This window comes from Cyclopterus lumpus, chromosome 19, assembly GCF_009769545.1.
Source record: "Cyclopterus lumpus isolate fCycLum1 chromosome 19, fCycLum1.pri, whole genome shotgun sequence".
NCBI classification, from domain to species: Eukaryota; Metazoa; Chordata; class Actinopteri; order Perciformes; family Cyclopteridae; genus Cyclopterus; species Cyclopterus lumpus.
Genome location: NC_046984.1, coordinates 13,206,360 through 13,224,243, shown reverse-complemented (window position 1 = coordinate 13,224,243; position 17,884 = coordinate 13,206,360). Strand labels below are relative to the sequence as shown.

The 17,884-nt window shown below is 48.3% G+C and overlaps 1 protein-coding gene across 1 annotated transcript in view; it reads left to right on the top strand.

The window, feature by feature from the left end:
• Positions 1-1,059: 1,059 nt before the first annotated feature.
• ctbp2l (C-terminal binding protein 2, like) overlaps positions 1,060-17,884 on the top strand; it is a 40,292-nt gene continuing 23,467 nt past the window's right edge. The window contains 1 exon segment of the mRNA XM_034558839.1: positions 1,060-2,875. Within this exon segment, the coding sequence (XP_034414730.1) occupies positions 1,060-2,875 (1,816 nt within the window).

Sequence of the window (17,884 nt, the reverse complement as noted above, 5' to 3'; positions counted from 1 at the left end):
CTACTCAATCTAAAAATTTGTAAATCAAACATGGTGGGGAGCTTTTCCATCTTTACGTGCATTTGCCTAAATGGGGATTTGTATGTGTGTATTCATATATGTGAATATGTAGGTGCCCAGTAGAGGAGGCCGTATGTTCTCCCTGCTTTGAGTGGAGCATCTCCTGGTCTCTTTCTAGTAGCCACAGGATTAAGTCTGACCCTCAGTAGTACTTGTATGTCCAGCCTTTGCAACCGCCCCCTCCCCCTCTCTCCAGGGACACGCTAAAGCAAGCATGTCTGTCCCAATCCTCCCCAGTCCCTTGGGGAAGATCCATTCACGCCCAGGGGGGTGCCGTCTGCCAACGAAGGGGTTAGCAATAACCACTAAGCACCGTAAACACTATAGCTTTACACTCCGTGAACACATTCAGGGGCCTCGGGAGCGTGCTGGCTGTGGACACTATCTGGTTCAAGTGATGTCAGAGGGGGCAGTGGATTTAAGCAGGTTTTAGTTTTACGCTAATCCCCTTGTAGCAAACGCTGTGGACGAGAGGACTGTCCCTGCCAATGGCGTGCATCAACCCCATTGGATTAGCGCATCTCGTCCCCTCCTCCATTCTGTTAGCATTGTCCAGCATGTGTTTTTACCCCAATTTATTTACCCCTGGTCTTAGTTTTGAATGAAAGCGTGACACCCAGCACAAGCATGATCACTGCTGTACAATGGAGTACTGCCTCGTCCTAAAGGTGTGTGGTTTTTCCTTCTATTTTCATGTATGTATGTATGTACTCCGTCTATGTGTTTGACATTGTACTTCTCTCTTGATGGATTTCTAATGTTTCCAGGGCTGAATTATTTAGAGAGCCTGCCAGTAGGGAGCTACATGATAGCACAGACTTAAGAGTGAGAGGTGGGGAGGTGGGGCCCTACAGCTGCATATCAGGTAAAAGGGTACCTCGTGCTTCACCTTTTCTCTGCTCCTCCCTTTTGATGGGGGTGAGTGTAACTGGAGAGTTGAAACACAATACATGACTCTATTTTCCGCTTTTATAGCCGTCTGCCTTATTGGCTTCACTGATGCCTAACTCGTGCGAGCAGTCACATTTTGGTGGTTCTCTGGGCCATAGTGGTCCTGTATGGTCTGAGGGCAAAAACGACAGGGCGGCAAGTCGCTGTCACTACTGTGGCACCATTGCGGGGCGAAGGAATTCTTTGCCATTGGGCGGAGGAGACCGTGGAGTGTGGTTTCACCATCACCTCGGTGAGAAACCGGATTCAGACCTCCAGTCCTCCCTGTACAGGCAGATCCAGCAGGACCGGCATGGGGAGGAGTCACTGAGGAAGAGCTCTGCGCCTGATCTAAGCAACAGCCTATACCTCAGGCAACTGATGGCAGGCCGGGCCTCTGCACCACCTCAGGATTACTACCTGGCCGACGCTACCTTATCTGGTCAGCTCCCTGAAGAGTCTGGGTTTTACAGGGATAACCAGCACCTGCTCACCAGATCAGCCTCGCATTATGGGCCTAGCTCTGGTGGGGTGAGACCTACCTGGGATCAAGGACAGGCAAGGGTGACACCCTCCATGCTGCCCTCCGCTTCAACACCTACCCCCATGCCTCCTCCCCCTCTACCGCCTCCTCCGCCACCTCCTCCCCTTCCTGTTCATGAGCTGAGCCGTTTGTACAGAGAAACTCTTGGATCTAAGATGATCCCAGACATCCACTGTATTGGTGGACGCTCTCCCTCTCCTGCAGTCTACGGGGTTCATCCCCCTCTTCCTGTTTACGCTGCTGAGTCGCCGTCTCTCTCTGCTTGCCAAGCGTATAACAATTTCAACAGCTTGTCCCGGGATCCCCGCCAGCCAGCTGCCACCAGTTCAGTGGTGGACACAGCTTCTCAGCGAATGGACGGAGCTTTCCCTCGGGTGTATGGAGCTATAGCCTCCCAGAGGCTGCCTTATGACCCAAATTATGACCCTAGCTCAGGCATGGTGGCTGCAACAGCTGGAATGACATCGAGTCTGCCTTATCAACATCCTAGTGCCGCAGACCCCAAGAAGATGGTGGACCCTGCCTTCTTGGCTTTCCTGCGAAGTGAAGGCTTGGCTGAAAGCACTATCACTCTCCTGCTGCAACATGGCTTTGATTCCACTGCCATGCTGGGAATGATGGAGGATCATGATGTCCGCTCTGTGGCCCCTAACTTGGCCCAGGCCCGTGTTCTGTCCCGTGTGGCGCTCGGTTGCAAGGCCAGCGGTATGGTTACGCGTGCCCGATCCAACAGCTTCAGCAATCGCAACGACTTCTACATGCAACCCCAGGGTTTGACCATGGACCACAACCTGATGCAGCAACCTCCCACCACCATGCAGACTGTGTCCCCCAGGATGGGAGAGTTTCTTGGGAGAAGACCCAGCAGTGCACCCTCCCAACACCTCCTGGAGACCACCACTTACGCCGCAACACGGCCCCTGACATCTGGACCTTTCCCTATCAGTTCTGGAGGATATAGCAGTGCTGTGACTCAGGGAAGACCCTTCTCCATGTACAATGCCCACACCGGTCTTGCCATGTCTGCTCTTGGACAGCAGCCTCCACCAGCTCCGGGCACTCCTGGAGCGGCACCCAAAACCTTCTCCGGCTCCTATTCTCCCATGGAGCTGATGAAGAGAGCTCCCAACCTTCCCCTACCATCGCCAGTAGCGGCTCCAAGCCCCCTTCACAGCCCCCAACTTCTTCGGAAAGGGATGAATGCTGCCCCTGAGAGTACCATTGTTCCCGCAACTTCTTCCTCAACTCTCCACGCGCAAAACCTTAACAACTCCAAGATGGTAGGACGTCGCACTGGTCCACCTGTCATAGTCTCAACCATGGCCACCACACCTGACACAAGTAATGTCAAACCTCACCTTTCTCACAAATTTCTTTAAACCCTCTCTCCCCTGTCCTTGTTGTTGATTTATATATTTTTTCTGTAGGTTTTGGAAATAATTACATTTTCTGAAATTGTTTTGTCTTGGATTAGATGCACAGTTCGATTTAATTCTGTATATGATTGATAGATTGTTGGCATACTACAAAAGTGTAGAGTGTGAGAGTGACAGTCTTTTTGAACGGAGGAGTAGCATGTAAGATGCATCTGACAAGTTAAGCAGCTTTGCTCTGAGAGGTCTTTTTATAAATTACGCAACTATTTATACATGTATTGCAACACGGTTGTGTCATTTGCCGGAGGGGATCCTGTCTCATCACCACGTTGAAACATTTCTTATGAGCAGCGCTCCAGTTATATAGGTCAACGTTTTTTCTGGTATTTTCTTTTACTTAGTTGGTCAGACTCATTTTTTAAGCAACAGTGTGCTTTGGAGTTGTTCTGTAGCTCCACATTGCTTGTTCAAAGTTTCTTTAATACAGGATGTTGTTTATTAGCTGTCCTTTTTAATAAACTCCTCCTAACAAAACTCTTTTGTACAAGACAGAGTTAGTAAATGCCTTTAAAAGTTTCTTTCTTTAATGCAGAGTTGCTGTCTATTCTATTTTACACTGTACTCTCACCTAATCGTGGGCTTAGCTGCTTCGAATCCAATTACACTAATTGGATGTATAGTTGTATAGACTATAATAGGTAGCTGTTTTTTAAACAGCCTGTTGTCTGTTTAAAATTCTGATTGCATTGTCGTGCCGCAAAAACTTATTTAATTTTACCGTTTGCTATAGTTAAAAACAAACTCAATCTTTCTCACCTTAGACCGTAACATGTACTCTCTCCCCACTCAAATTGTAGTTATATGAAAGTAAATTTCTTCTGCTCTATGCAGTTTGTATCAATTGTGAAGAATTGATTTACATTTTTAGAGCGTGACGGTAACGATGAAAGAAATGTTTCACTTTTGATGGCCTGGTATCAATGCTGCTGCATACAATATGGAAACATGTATATTTTCTTTGTTTTCTACAATTGTGTATTCTTGTTAATCACATATTCCTGTGAATATGTTCATTGTTCATCCTTAGTGGTCTCCCTGAATACCGAATTATGTAGATTGCGGTGTAGAATTTATAATACGAGGTTTATACAAGTGGTGATGCAGCTTTTTATGCTTTTTATGTTTAGTGCAAGGGTAAGTTCTCCAGCAAGACATCATCTGAGCTTATGTTCATACATAAAGGCCATAATATTTCCTTTTAACAAACTGATATTTTTCCCTACTGAAGAAAGAATTACATCTTTTAACCTTGCTTTAACACCATGTAACCCTGTGTCTTGCATGCCTCTCTAATGGGTCTGTGGGATGCTGCACTTGTGAGAGTAATGACTTTTATGAAGAGGCTTCCCTTCGCGTGTTGTCAAGGAAATAAGAAGCGAGATACAAGATTCAGCGGAGAGGGAAGTCTCCTTTTGAGCTTTATGCAAATACACACTGCTTTCCAAAGTCACATTACACACACACCAAACTAATTTGCATGTAGCTGACATTTGTTGCTTCAGTAACTTCATCTGATAATGGGCAGCCCTTGGAACGCATACTTCCTAATTGTGTGTTGCTAGGCAACCTTGGTTTCAGTGGTAATCAGAGAAAGCTAATTTTCACATTTAAAGAAAGGGGAAAAGTGAAGCCCTGCATGCAGTGTTGTACATTTTTTTTGTTCTCTTCTTTTTTTTTTTGTGATGCCACGGGCAGTTTGGAGCAGGTGAAAATTGAGTGAAAATAATAAGATGTTGCAGGGGGCTCTCTCTCTCTCTGAGCGTGAGCGCGGAGGTTGTGAGCTGAGAGCGTTGTTGTGTGAGTAGATGGTGGTTTTTGTGTGTTTTTCTTGGTGAAAGTGGTCGACAGAGAGTAGTGTATGTTGTAGTGTCATTGGGGTGTTGTGTGGTGTTACTGTGTGAGTGTTGGCGCAGCCGGCCGGCACGTGCTACACAGCGTGCTAACGGCGGGCTAGCGCGGCGCCATGGATCTCAGCTGGTTGACGCGGAGACACGGTGTACGGGTTGCGCCGTGTTTCGCGGGCTCGTTGGAGGACTGCAGTCTGGTGGTGGGTCACGGCAGCATGAAGTCCGCCGCCCGCATGAACAGCACGGTCGTGATTTTCCTCGACAGAGTGGAGAAGGTGAGCCTAGTGGCGGCGAAAGGCATCATGGTGAAAGACACGGTGGTGTCGGTTCTGCCGCTGGTAACACCGGCGGTCAGGGTCACGGTGGACAATGTGCCTCCGTTTATTAGGGACGAGGTTTTGCTCAGTGAGCTGGTGAGACACGGGCAGGTGGTGTCGGAGGTGAGGAAGGTCTCCTCGGGGTGCATGTCTCCCCTGCAGAAGCACGTTGTGTCTCACAGGAGGCAGCTCCTCATGGTCCTGAACAACAAGGGTGAGGAGCTCGACTTTGTGATCAGGACCAGAGTCGAGAACTTTGACTGTGTTGTAAGTGACCTCTGGAAACGGGAAGTGTTTCAGGTGTGGACGAGAGGGGCATCAGGCCAGGGACTGCCCAAGTAAGGGGTCAGCTGAGCGGGACGCGGCTGCTGAGGGACAGAGCCAGAAGGGTCCTGAGGGGGTTGGAGAGGACCGGTAGGAGGCGCAGGGAGGACAGGGGGAGACGGGTGGGGCCCAGCAGGGTGAAGAGAGGGTCCAGGAGGGACTGGGTGGGGCCCAGCAGGGTGAAGAGGGGCTGGGTGGGGCCCAGCAGTGTGAGGAGGGGCTGGGAGTACAGGGAGGGACAGGTGGGGTTCAGCAGGGTGGTTGGGTGGGTGCTGGAGGGAAAGAAAATTGTGCGCAGGAAGCGGTTGTCATGTTGACAAACATGACAAACAGTGAGGTTGGCATGGAGGAGGGTGAGGAGGAGCTTCAGGCTCACCGTTTGAAGAGGAAGAGCAGGGAGGAAGGGGAAAGTTCACAGGTGAAGAAAGGAGCTTCGGGAAAAGGGGACGGGGAGTCTGAATCTAGTATGAAGGAGGACTATGATTCTGAATCTGGATCCTCTGGGGGCAGTGATTCCCCAAGAGGGTACAGTCTTGGCAGAGTAAAGTGGTTTCTCCATGATAAGAGGACCCGGAAGGGAGTGAGGACAGAGGAACATTTTTCCGATATAGAGAAGCTCTCTAGCTCTATTCAGCGCCACATGGCCGGTGAAGGGAGGAAAGGCTTTACGCCTAAGGAGCGCCTCGGTCTGGGAAAAATAGTGCAGGAAATTGAGGAAGAGCTAAAGGAGGGTGGTGTAGGTGAAGCACACAAGGCCGGAGACCCAGGGGAGCGACCCTGAGGAGGCGGATGGAGGTAGCCGGTCCTGGACTGGGAGGCGTGTTGGCGGTGGCTTCTCTGCTCGGAGGACGAGGACGTGGAGGAGATGCTGAAGGAGGTGAAGAAGAGGAAGCTCCCGACTCCACAGAGACTTTAAACTGGATGGGGTCTCAGGACCTCCTCTCAGGGACACAGATGATGTTGAGGATTTATTTGTTGTTTTATTTAGTTAATGTCATTACAATGTGTCTGTTTGTGTCTGTTTGTTTTATGTAAAATAAAGGTTTTGTAAAAATCAAAAAAAGCTGACTTTCTCTTTTTTTTATTCTCAAAGTAGAATCTTGAAGGCAAAGATGTGAGCTGCAGTGAAGTCAGTTATTTATGTTAAAAAGGTGCAGGTGGGAGGGCCCTGCCTGTGTACTCCTCTCTGCTGGGCGCTGTCTTGGTTGGCTGAAGCCATAAGTAGTGTTAATAATGGCATTAAACGGTTGAGTCGAGCTTAGTTGCAACAGTTCCCTGCCACCCAAAGTACGGAGAGCGCCTTGCAGCACTGGCATTGGCCATGGAGTTGTCTGTGAGTAGCGTCCCACAGAGCAGCACAGGTGGGTAAACCTAACTTTGATGTCACGTGAAGCAGAATAGCCAACCCGCTAGTTAGAGACGTGACCGGCTAGTAGCCTGATCGTGTGCGTGCTCAGTAGATTAACTAAGGTGGGCGCCTGCATGTTGTCCACAAATGCCAGCACGTGGATTCCTTGTGGAGATAATCCAAAGAAGATCTTCAGCTGTACTTTTCTGGGCTGGAGAATTAGGAGGCGGTGATGTGCTTGGAGGGGGGGAGGGGGGGGAGGGGCTTGTAATTAACAGGAAGGAGAGAAACCAAGACTTGGCAACAGCCTGTTGTAGCCATATGGGATGTGTCAAGTTGACATGTTCACCTGTATAAGTCTGCTCTCCTGTACGCAGGTTGTATCCGCTCTTTTCCTGGTAGGTTAGTCAAAACATAACAAATCCCCCCCCCCCCCCCCTTATTTTTATTTTTTGATAGGAAGCCTTCAGGTGCTTTTGACAGTTATGTAACCTTCCAGTACATTGATCCCGTGGGAGCCTGAATGGGATTTTAATTTCCCTGCCTTTTTTATTTGGAAGGACATCCACGAGGATGCATGCATAATTTGCTCTTCTGACCTTGGCAAAACTTCAGATGTGTGACATTGATTTCAGTGTGCACTCCCTGGCAGTTTTCCACTGGCTTGTCAGAAAGAGACACCCCCTGTGCTTCAATGTGGCCTTCGACTTTGTTTCTGGACACGCCTGTGTTATGTGCGTGTTTCGGACACAGGGAAGTGTCTGTCTCTCTGACTGTATGAGGCCGCATTGATTTCGTGCTGATGCTGCCTCGAATGCATAACTCCAAAGTGTGTCCTGTGATGTATGGACATGTGGATGACACACAAAGCTGCAGCCCCCCGCCTTCCTGTCACGCATACACACAGACCACAGATGTCCCTCTCTCAGCAGCACGAAGTGTTTGTCTCCATCAGAGGCCGGCTGGATGTGACAGCAGGACATCGGGACAAGACCTTAAGTTTCCTCTATCTGTCTCTTTCTTCCTTTTGACTTGCACTATTTACTGTGCAAATGCATTGCAATCAGAGTATCAGGGTAGTGATACGTTGATCATTGTTTCAGCTCTACTTTAGCACATTGCATTTCAAATTAAAGTCTTACGCTTTAAGGCTGTGTGTTGATGTTTGTACTTGGTGCACAGCGTAAGACTCGTAATCCTTTTCGGACGCGTTACCCCAATTTCAGATCCACTGGACCAGTGCCCGGTCAAAACGTGCCTGTTTGGAACGGTTGACTGCCAGGCATACGGTATTTGTGCTTGCAGCTTTTTTGTCGGGAACCGCCAGTTGAAACAACTTGAATCCTTCAGTGTGCACTTTCGTGGGTCCTTATCGGTAACACCTGCTACAACCTAGTTTAATCCCTGAGCAAAAAAGTGGGGGAAAAAAGTACAAATTCAGAAGCGTCTCTCGCCGTTCTGCTCATGTGATTGTGTTGATTTAAAAATATATATATATGTATATTTTTACATGAAACTCAATTGGGTTGCGGTGTGTCCCAATTTTAAGCCCTGTTGTCGCGAGCTGTACTGATCATGCCGATCACGATGCAGTGAGTCAGCTGAAGACGTGTAAAACCAAGGTTAGGGAACCCCACACCCCGAAACAAGCACCCCCGATATAAACATGAAGCTGTAGCACAACAAAAAAATGTATCGCTGTATATTGACCCCTTCCTTGCTTGTTGTTGTAGATGTGGTAATTGGCTATGGTCTAATTTTACGCTACCTGTCTAGGAATAGGCTGAGAATTAGAGTGGGGAAATACTACTGGCCGTGTGTGTGAGTGAGTGCTATAGATATGTTTATGTGTGGATGCTACTATACAGACATCACATGTCAGTGTGAGTCTGTGTCATCCTCACTAATCCCTCTGATATGAATGAGTGGAGACAGACAAGAGGTTTCAGCTTGCATGCATCGGTCAGGGGTTATTGAAAGGAATGTAGCTGTATACTAATCAGTCTAACCGGGCTCTAGTATTAATACCGCACAACACCGAGTGTATGCATCGATGCGCTCCATCTATGCAAACTATGCCTATTCAAACATGGAAAACTTTTTGAACAGCTCACTCCAGTAGCGCGTCACGTAGCCGCAAGAGCCGCTTTGTGCCTTCATGTCACTGACTTGTAGCCTGTTGCTGTGTCGCTCGTGGTGTGAACACCTCCTGATTATTGGGGTTGTCTCCAGTACTTTGAATTTCAAATGAAAACAGTGACCGTGAGTTTAAAGCGCCAGAGGAACCCGTGTAGAAATTGTAGACCCTTTGTGTTCATTACTTCCTTATTTTAGGGTACAGACAAGTTATCAAGAAAATAAATAAACGCCGCTGTTTACCCATAAAAGAATAAATTCTGCATGTAACAGGTCTGATTTATTGTCTTCAAATTTTGGAACTATGTAGAAAAATGTCCATGCAAGAGTAAGTTGAAACACAGGACTTTAACCTCAAAGTTGGTGCTTGATTTCAAATCTAATTTACTGAAGTGCAAATGGGGAAAATGTTTACTCTGCTCCGTTTGATGCTCTGTTTGATGCTGTTAAAGGCTGCTGTTCACCTCTAGATTCTTAAATGCTTCTCGGTGCACAGTCCTATCATGTGTCTCCAGTTTCCCGAGAACCTGGTAAATGTTACATGAACTATCTGCCGCTCCATCTCCGCTCGGCCTCTGTATTGTTAGTGTCCCCAGGGAAATATGGCCAGGAAAATCTATTTTTCCACTGCAGTAGTTTCTTCCTCAAAAGAAATTGTGAAAGAAAATAAAAAGTGTTGTCGAGCCACCCCCCACCCCCCCCCCTGCCCTCGCCGTTTTTTTCATGGTTGATCTTTCCAAACCATCGCTTGCGTTCACAGAGGGATTAATGGTTTCTGCGAAGCCAGCCAACCCGTGGAGGGAACGGAGCCTTCGAGCGAATCAGGAACAGCTGGTCTCCCTCTGCTTGTGACAGCTTGAGTGTGTGTTTGTGTGCGTGCGCGATAGGAGCAGCTGACCCCTGCCACAGGGTCAGAAGTGCGGCCCCTGGTCTGAAAGTGGGCCTTGAGTCTTAGGTGTTCTCCCATCGACTGCACTGCTGTTAATTAATAATAGGTCTTTTAAAATCGTAACGAGTTTGCAACTTGAGTTTTTGGTCAACTGCTTCTCTGTTAATGCACAGACAGACAGACAGACAGACAGACAGTTCTAAATTCCTGAAAAAACATTTCTGAATAATTTCCTATACTTAAAAAATAGAGTTCACTTTTCAACGGAGCATCTTGTTCTGCATGTGTTTATATGAAGATTAAAAGGGTCCTGAATTATAATTGAAATGAAAGAAAATAATAACCACACTGAAAAAGTAATGAATTAACTGGCTCCTGCATGCTTATTAACAGGCCTAAAGGTCACTGCTAAGCGCTAATGGCGAGGTGTGTGTGTGTGTGCGTGTGTGCGCTTATCATGACATGTTATGACTGGTGCGAAAAATCATTCCGCTATTTCAGGAGATCGCACCGTCATGTTTATTCTACTATCGGTCTCCTCCATCCCGTTTTGTTTACAGGATAGAGACGATGTGGGCTCACTGCTCGCGCTGTAAGAATGGCAGCACTTTGATATAATCTCCCCAATTATCTGTCGTCAATTCTGCCGCATATTATTCTTCTCTCCGCGGCAGCTGGGGAGGAGATTGGTTTTGTGCATGTCGAACGGCAACAGCTGCATCCACTAAAACAGACAACTACCTCTGCACACCTCCCCAGTCCTTCTTCTTTCTTTCTTTTCTTTTTTTTTTTGGCTCCCTCCCCCTCGTTCTCTTTCACTCAGTGGTGGGCAGGTCACCCTGAATTATTCATCAGTGTGAAATGAAAAAGCTCATGGATATTGAATATCCCCTCTGAAGTGGTGGCCAACCTTGTGTGTGTGTGTGTGTGTGTTTCTTCTTCTTCTTCTCTTCCTTTTTTTTTTTGCAGCTGAAAAGAGTAAAGAGCGGCAGATCTCATTGCCAGGGTATTTCAAAGGTTAACCGATTGCTTTACCTCATGGCCTGTGGACGGCGAAGGGGGGTTGGAGAGAGATGGGGAAACGCAGAGGATGAAGAGCGAGAGTGAGATAAAGAGGAGATGAAAGAATAGAATAAAGAGTTAGAACAGTAAGCTTGGTTTCCTATTGGATGTTTTTTTTCTCCTGGAAGAACTTGACCACCCCAGTGGGCTACCTCATTGTAGCGCTGACCTCTAGGCGCGTGTTGTGAGGCCCGTTCCTTCCTGGAACGAGTGCGCCTGTGGTCTGTTGCGGTCGTGCTGATCGACCGGTTGTCATTAGTTTCCCATGCGGCCCACTGTGTTCCTCCTTTGTCCCCCTGTCTGGTCTTTTGTCCTGTGGTTTGATCTCCGGCCCTCGCTGCAAATCAATGCTACTAGTTGCCATTCATTCAGCTCCGCAGCCAGCAAACACAGCAGGGATCCTCCGAACATCTCCCCTGTGAGAGCATATAATATAGGCAGCAAGGATAAGTGTGTGTGTGTGGGGGGGGGCTTTAGTTTAGTTTTGTTTTGTTTTTTAGTCACAGCTTTAGGACATTTTGCTCACATTAGAATATTTTTGTGTCCACATTTTTCCTGACAATTGTCTAGCGAGCAAGCTGAATGCTGTTTCCCTGAAGTGCAGAGACTTAAAAGAGCTTCCTTTTATGCCAGAGAGCAGATGCTAAGATAATGAATACATGAAATAAATAAAAACTACTCAAGGGGCAAGCCCCATGTCCCCGGTTTGGTATGTTGTACATGCTAATAGGACATGGGAGTGTTTTATTCTTTCAATAATATCCGAGAGAACAGTGCAGCATTAACCCCGCGTCGCTCTCGCTGGCCATTAGGTTGCGACTACCCTGTACACTTTCAGTCATTACAGTCCATTTTCCTCCAGTCCCAATTTGTACTGCAGCAAAGACAATTACTCAGGAATCCTTTTAAGAGTATTCCTAAGCCGTACAAAGACCAAGCAGCCAGAGCTTTTAAATGGCTAACCTTTTCCAAAAGTATTCTTAACAGAGTTGTAATGACTGCCAATTGCAGATGGGTTCAGCTCTTTTATTTTCAGAGGAATAACACGAGTCGAACGATTTGTGTTCCGGGAAATGTTTTTGAGGCTCTGCATTCGTTCCGTGCTCGTTTTGAGAGAATCCTGTCACTTGCAGGTAATTGCGCTTTAGCTCAAGAGAAATGCACACAGGAAGCGGGGGCGGCCTCGGCGTAGCTCTGAGGTGTCGGGTGTTCCAGGTGTCGTATCGCGTGAACGGAACGCAAACTCCAGTTGCAGGCAGTTTGGGGATACGGTGTGGTGGCGGGGAAGGAGTCTGCTCTGCCAGAGAGTGTGGAATATCATCTGCCTTTGGTTGGCGCGAGGTGCATGAGGAGGCGGGGTGGGAGTTTCTTTCCAGAGGGTGTAGTAGATGAAGCGAAGAGGGGGGTGTATGAGGATGAAAATGACTAACTCTTTAGCAAAGTGAGCTTTAAAAGGCTGTAAGTGGACACCTCGTAGTATCTGATGGCTGACTCCTGGCTGACAAGACCCCGCGACCCTGGAGTATTTATCGTAATGGAGTACAGCTGGGCCGTAGCTGCGATGGGTTAATGGGCATGTGACAGCTTTTGGCGGGGTGGGGAGGGGGGAGCGGCGCGGGAGTTATGGTGTGTATGTGTGCGCATGCATTTTATTTACTCGTGCACTCTACTCAATGGCACGCAGGGGCCATACTTGGGAGGGCGGGACTCGCTGCTGCGTCTCCACTCTCTCTGCCAGGCCAGATGGCTCCTGTCACTGAGAGAGGAGGAGGAGCGATGGAAGGAAAAGGGGGGAGGGGGGAGCCCGGAGTCGCCCTTAACAGCGCCAGAGTGGCCCGTCCCCAGAGCCACCACATCTGGAGACAGCCTGCAGCTGGCTCACCCCGTTTCCTCCGTTCTAGTCCCTTTCCCACTTGGCGCGAGTTCCCATTCTCACCGTATTTTTCCAGGGAGGAGGAGGAGGAGGAGGAGGAGGAGGAGGAGGAGGAGGAGGAGGAGGAGGAGGAGGAGGAGGAGGAGGAGGAGGAGGAGGAGGAGGAGGAGGAGGAGGAGGAGGAGGAGGAGGAGGAGGAGGAGGAGGAGGAGGAGGAGGAGGAGGAGGAGGAGGATTGGTTTGTGCCCATATTTCAGCAACTTTAGTGTGTCTCTGCAGGGGGGAGGGGCAGGAGGGAGTGAATGAAGGAGGGATAAGAGGAGGAGGCGGTGGTGGCATGAAAGCAAAGCAAAATATACATTTATTTTATGACTGCACCAGCCTCTGAGAGTTGTGGCTTTTGTATTTGTGATATTTTTTCTTTGTATTCCTCCCCGAGTAAAAAGAGTGAGACTGTTCGTTTTTCTTCCTTCGCTGTTGCTGCAACTGATCCAGAGGCCAAATGTTCCTACCTGGAAAATAAAGCCTGCTCGCCCTCCTTGGCTCCCCCCCAAAATAAAATGCACTCATTTGCATTCACATGCTGAGATTTAGCCTCGCCCTCATTTCTCTTTCACTATCTCACTGTCCCTCATCCCGACATCTTTTCAGCCCTGGTCCTCGCGGTTCCGCAGGGATTGGAACGTGGGAGGGGAAGAGAGGAGGCAGAGAAAACAAAAGCAGAGTGGCAGTGTTGACTCAGGGCTGTTATCTGGACCGCTGCTGAGGGGGTGGGGGCTCTTTGTGTGTGAGGGTGTGTGTGTGCATACCTGCCTGGGGCCGTTATTTACCCTGGCTGCTGCAGACACGGCAGGTGCCTCTCAGTGGATAAACCTGTACCTCCTAAATAAATATTCACTGTGGGGAAATTAGACTTGCGTCACCAAAAACTACACGACTTCAACTAATTGCTCACTCTCTCCGTCTCTGGACCAAGAATGTCCAGTTCATTAAAGATCAGCCATCTTACTCCCAAATCCCCAAAAGAAGTGCCCCTGAGCATAAAGGACCAAGGAAATTTCAGATGACTGTTTTTAATGCAGGGAACGGATAAACCTGTTATTAGCTTCTATCTAAGTTTTACAATCACTGAGTCTTGTTTTGGGTTTAAGTTCTTAAACTATAAGTTGTTGAACGAACAAATACAGTATGACCTGTGGCTGAGGTGACGATGCATTATTCATCCACTGTGCATGAGGTGTGGAGTGGGTAAGGAGATTGTTCGATTGCTTTTTCAGAATCAGTGGATGAGTTGTTTAACTTGCTGGAGAACGCAGCGAGTTAAATTCATTCTCGCAGAGTATTCCTCGTAGTCAGGGTCAGGGTCATCGCGATGCTGTCCATCTCAGCCGAGATCGGAGACATGTCTGGCTGAGTCCTTCCCAGGCCGTAGGCTGGAGATTAACCAAGCCAGAGCCTTTCCTTGGCTGAGCGGAAGCCTCCAGAGGCTGCATTAGCCGGCCACATCGGCCTCAAAAAGTTGCCGTTTAGAGGTAAAACGCCTGCACACAGGACTTTGAGGTACTTCTACACTTCCACGCAGAGGGATGAAGAGAGGAGACGCTGGGCGGGCCAGAGGTGTGTGTGTGTGTGTGTGTGTGCACCGTCTGCACAAGACATAAAAACAGCACTTGTGTGTTTGGAATTTGGGTGAACAAGTGACCCTTTAATTTCTTGAACATTAGCATCTGAGGAGAAGCCCCTTGCTGACCAGAGTCCAGCATCTGAAACGGACCCCTCTGAGCTTCTGGTCGTAATGTGGTGAGCTGAAGTCTCATCTCCAAGCGGCGGGTTGGCTGCTTCTACCATTTGCTTTCTCACAATCCCTTTAAGTGCTTTCGGGAGGGGGGTGGGGGGGGGGGGTTAACAGGCCTCTACATCCAGCGTCTTCTCAGCAGCCGGCTTCCAGCACTTACAGGAAAAGGGCGCTTCCAGTATAATTAGGCTGGTCAAAGAAGAGGGCTCCCTCTCAACGGTAAATCCACACGGACTGCAAGGAGGTTCAGTCCATTTGTTGGGTCTTTCAGAGCGTGACCGTGGCTCTTGATGTCTCACTGTGCAAAAGGTCAGGCCTTTAAGAAGTCATGCAGCAGATGGGAGTAGACTCTGAACTCTGAATAAAAAAAACTGTATTTTATCATGCCTCTAAAAGAAAAATGCATCTAAAGAAAGATAGCACCGTGTTGTTTTTTTTTTTTTTTTTAAACCTGTATCTCATCCTTGATATTTTTCCCAGATTTTTACTCTTTTATGAAGAAAATTACCGAGACTATACAAATAGAGCAGATTGGATTAGACAGAATTTTACCCCGATTTTACGCCCCTCGTTCACACTAACACATCCAAGAAAAGGTTGATGACCGCTCAGAAAATGTAATCTCAAGAAGGGAGCAAAAAAGACTTTAATCCCTAAAACTAAGAAAATGATCAAACATAAAATGCTTGAAATGCAAATGTTACTTTTCAAATGAGATTTTCACACTTTTTCTATTAACGAATAAATTCAGACGTTTGGAGAGACAATTAAGAACTCTAGGTAATGAGCTTTGAGTATTGATCAGTTTGACTTCAGGTCATTAATCAGGTTGTGTATAAGTAACTGGGCGTGTGCAGGCACACATGACTGCTCACAGGTGTGGTTGTGGCTTTGCTTTATGACAACAGAGTCTGTGGGGTGAACAGATGTAGCCTTCAGAACTGGTTTAGACCCAAGTCTGGCTGCTCTACATCTTAAAGAGGAAGTGGGGGTGGGGGGGCCTGCTGTGCAAATCTGTTTTCATTAGTGTTTACTCGCCCCCTCCAAACATGTAACAACATGCACGTCAACTGCTGGAGTATTGAGCGTAGAGCTGTTTAGTTTGCACCAGGCCTCTGGCTGCACGCAACCCATCCCCAATGACCAGCTGCCTTTCCCACTGAGGCCTGGATCTTTCTGGGCCCACCAGCCTCTGATTGTCAGCCAGGGCACCTGCTGGAGAGATCACAAGAATATCTTCAGGGAGCAGGTCTCTCGAGGAATTGTTATCACAAGGATGAACACAAATTCAAAAAGTCCTTTGCGATGTTAGCAAGATTTTCCATTTTGTCTTCACAGACCCACTCGTTTTTTTTCCCGCAAAGAAAAGTGTCGAGCTTTAAGTTCCATTCACACAAATCCAGACCAGAACCACTTTCTTGAGCCAAATAATGATAAATAAAAGTTAACTCACTCAAGTTAACAAACTATATAATACCCCAAACTAATTGTTCTGTTTTATGGCGCACTGCGGTTATTGAATAGATTTAAAAAGCTGTTGAAATGTAATCATTCTGGGTCAAGTAGTCACAAAAAACTCCTTGAGGGACTGAACCCTAAACTAGACCTGTGAAGCGGGCAGCAGCGGTCAGATATCATCTTTAACTGCTCACGTTGGAGCTCAATACGGTTTGACCTCGTGACCTATGGAGTTTGCAGTAATCGGTGGTGTTCTTTGATACGCCCTCCCTTTTTCTTCGTTTTCTTCTTATTAAAATATCCCCAACCTCGCAGAGTGGCTCTATCTTTTGAGAAGCTGTGATCTGCCACGTTCCATATTAACATATTGCTGTCAGTCAGCCCCCCCCCCCCCCCCCCCCCCCCCCCCCCCCCCCCTCTCCTCCCCTCCTCCTCCTCTTACACATCCTCTAACGTTATTGAAGAGAGAAAGATCAGAGGGGCAGCCGTATCCCCACACTCCATCAAGAGTGTGTGTGTGTGTGTGTTTCTGTCTGTGTGTGCGTGTGCGTCTGGCCGGCTGGCAGGAAGTGGGGGCTGCTGCCTTTGATGGTCACACTCCTTCAGATGTGTCATTGCTGCAGACGGCGCTTCGGCTGACGTGCCGCGTCTCTGCTCGTCGGGCTTTCCCCCGCTGAGAAACAACAGCCCTGATAGTCACCTAAACACACACACACAAAAACACTTGGAGTGGATGCACACGATTATTCCGCAGAAGAAGAAGAAGAAGATGATGGAAAAAATAAATAAAAGTGGCTTCACACCAGGACGCCCACCCCCTGAGCCCAAACTGCTCGGTCCGTTCCACCTTTCGACTTGACTGTCAGCGATAATCGGTTCTGGCGTGTGACCACGCCGGGCTCTTTGTCTATTGGTCGCGCCTGTCACGCTGCCTGTGCGTGTGTGTGCGTGTGTGTGTGTGTGTGTGTGTGCGTGTATATGTATGTGTCTGTGCGTCGCCGTGCTCTGGCCGTGCGGCAGAATTGCAGGGAGGCTCCGGTTACATTGTTATTCTAAACAGGGTGTTTTCAGCCGTTCGTCCTCATTCAGCGGAGCGATCTGTCAACTCTCTCCCCCCCCCTGGGACCAAACTGTGAACTTAACACACTCGGCTCTGATGACTTCCCTGATGGTGCAAAAAACAGCCAACTCCACAACTGTAATGTTATTGCTGGAGTGGCTTGCATTGCTCCTCTGGTTGTGTGTGTGTGTGTGTGTGTGCGTGTGTGTGTGTGTGTGGGGGTGGGGGGGGGGGGGGGGGGGGGGGGGGGAGAAGGAGAGAGCGAGAGTGAGGGGTAAAAAAAGGGGGCGAGTAAGTGTGTATGTCACCATTTCAATCTCTTCCCGGTAACCCGCAAAAGCAGGGGAGGAAACCAAATAATCGAGAGGGTGAGGTTGGGAGCAAACGAAAGCGAGCGCGTGTGTGAGGGGGAGAGAGAGAGAGAGAGTGAGAGGGGAGGGGGGGTGGGGTGGGGTGTAAAAAAGGGGGCAGGCATTTTTAAAAAACTGTGGAGTCCAGATCAGAAATAAAACATAAAAAAGGGGAGGAGGAGGAGGGAAAAAGGGAGGAGGGATCGTGCTCAAGTGTGTTATGTGTGCAGATTCTATGAAGTGAACGCAGCCGGGGAGTAAATTGCGCGAGCCCAGAGAGCTCAGCGCTGCATGTTCAAGCTGGCACTTTTGATTCAGACAGATTTTTTTTTTTTTCTGCCGCAAGATCTGTCTTTTTTTTGTTGCTACCTCTCCTGGTGTATTATCTGGTAAAACAAAGACAGGAGAAACCAGCTAGAGAGAGAGAGAGAGAGAGAGAGAGAGAGAGAGAGACC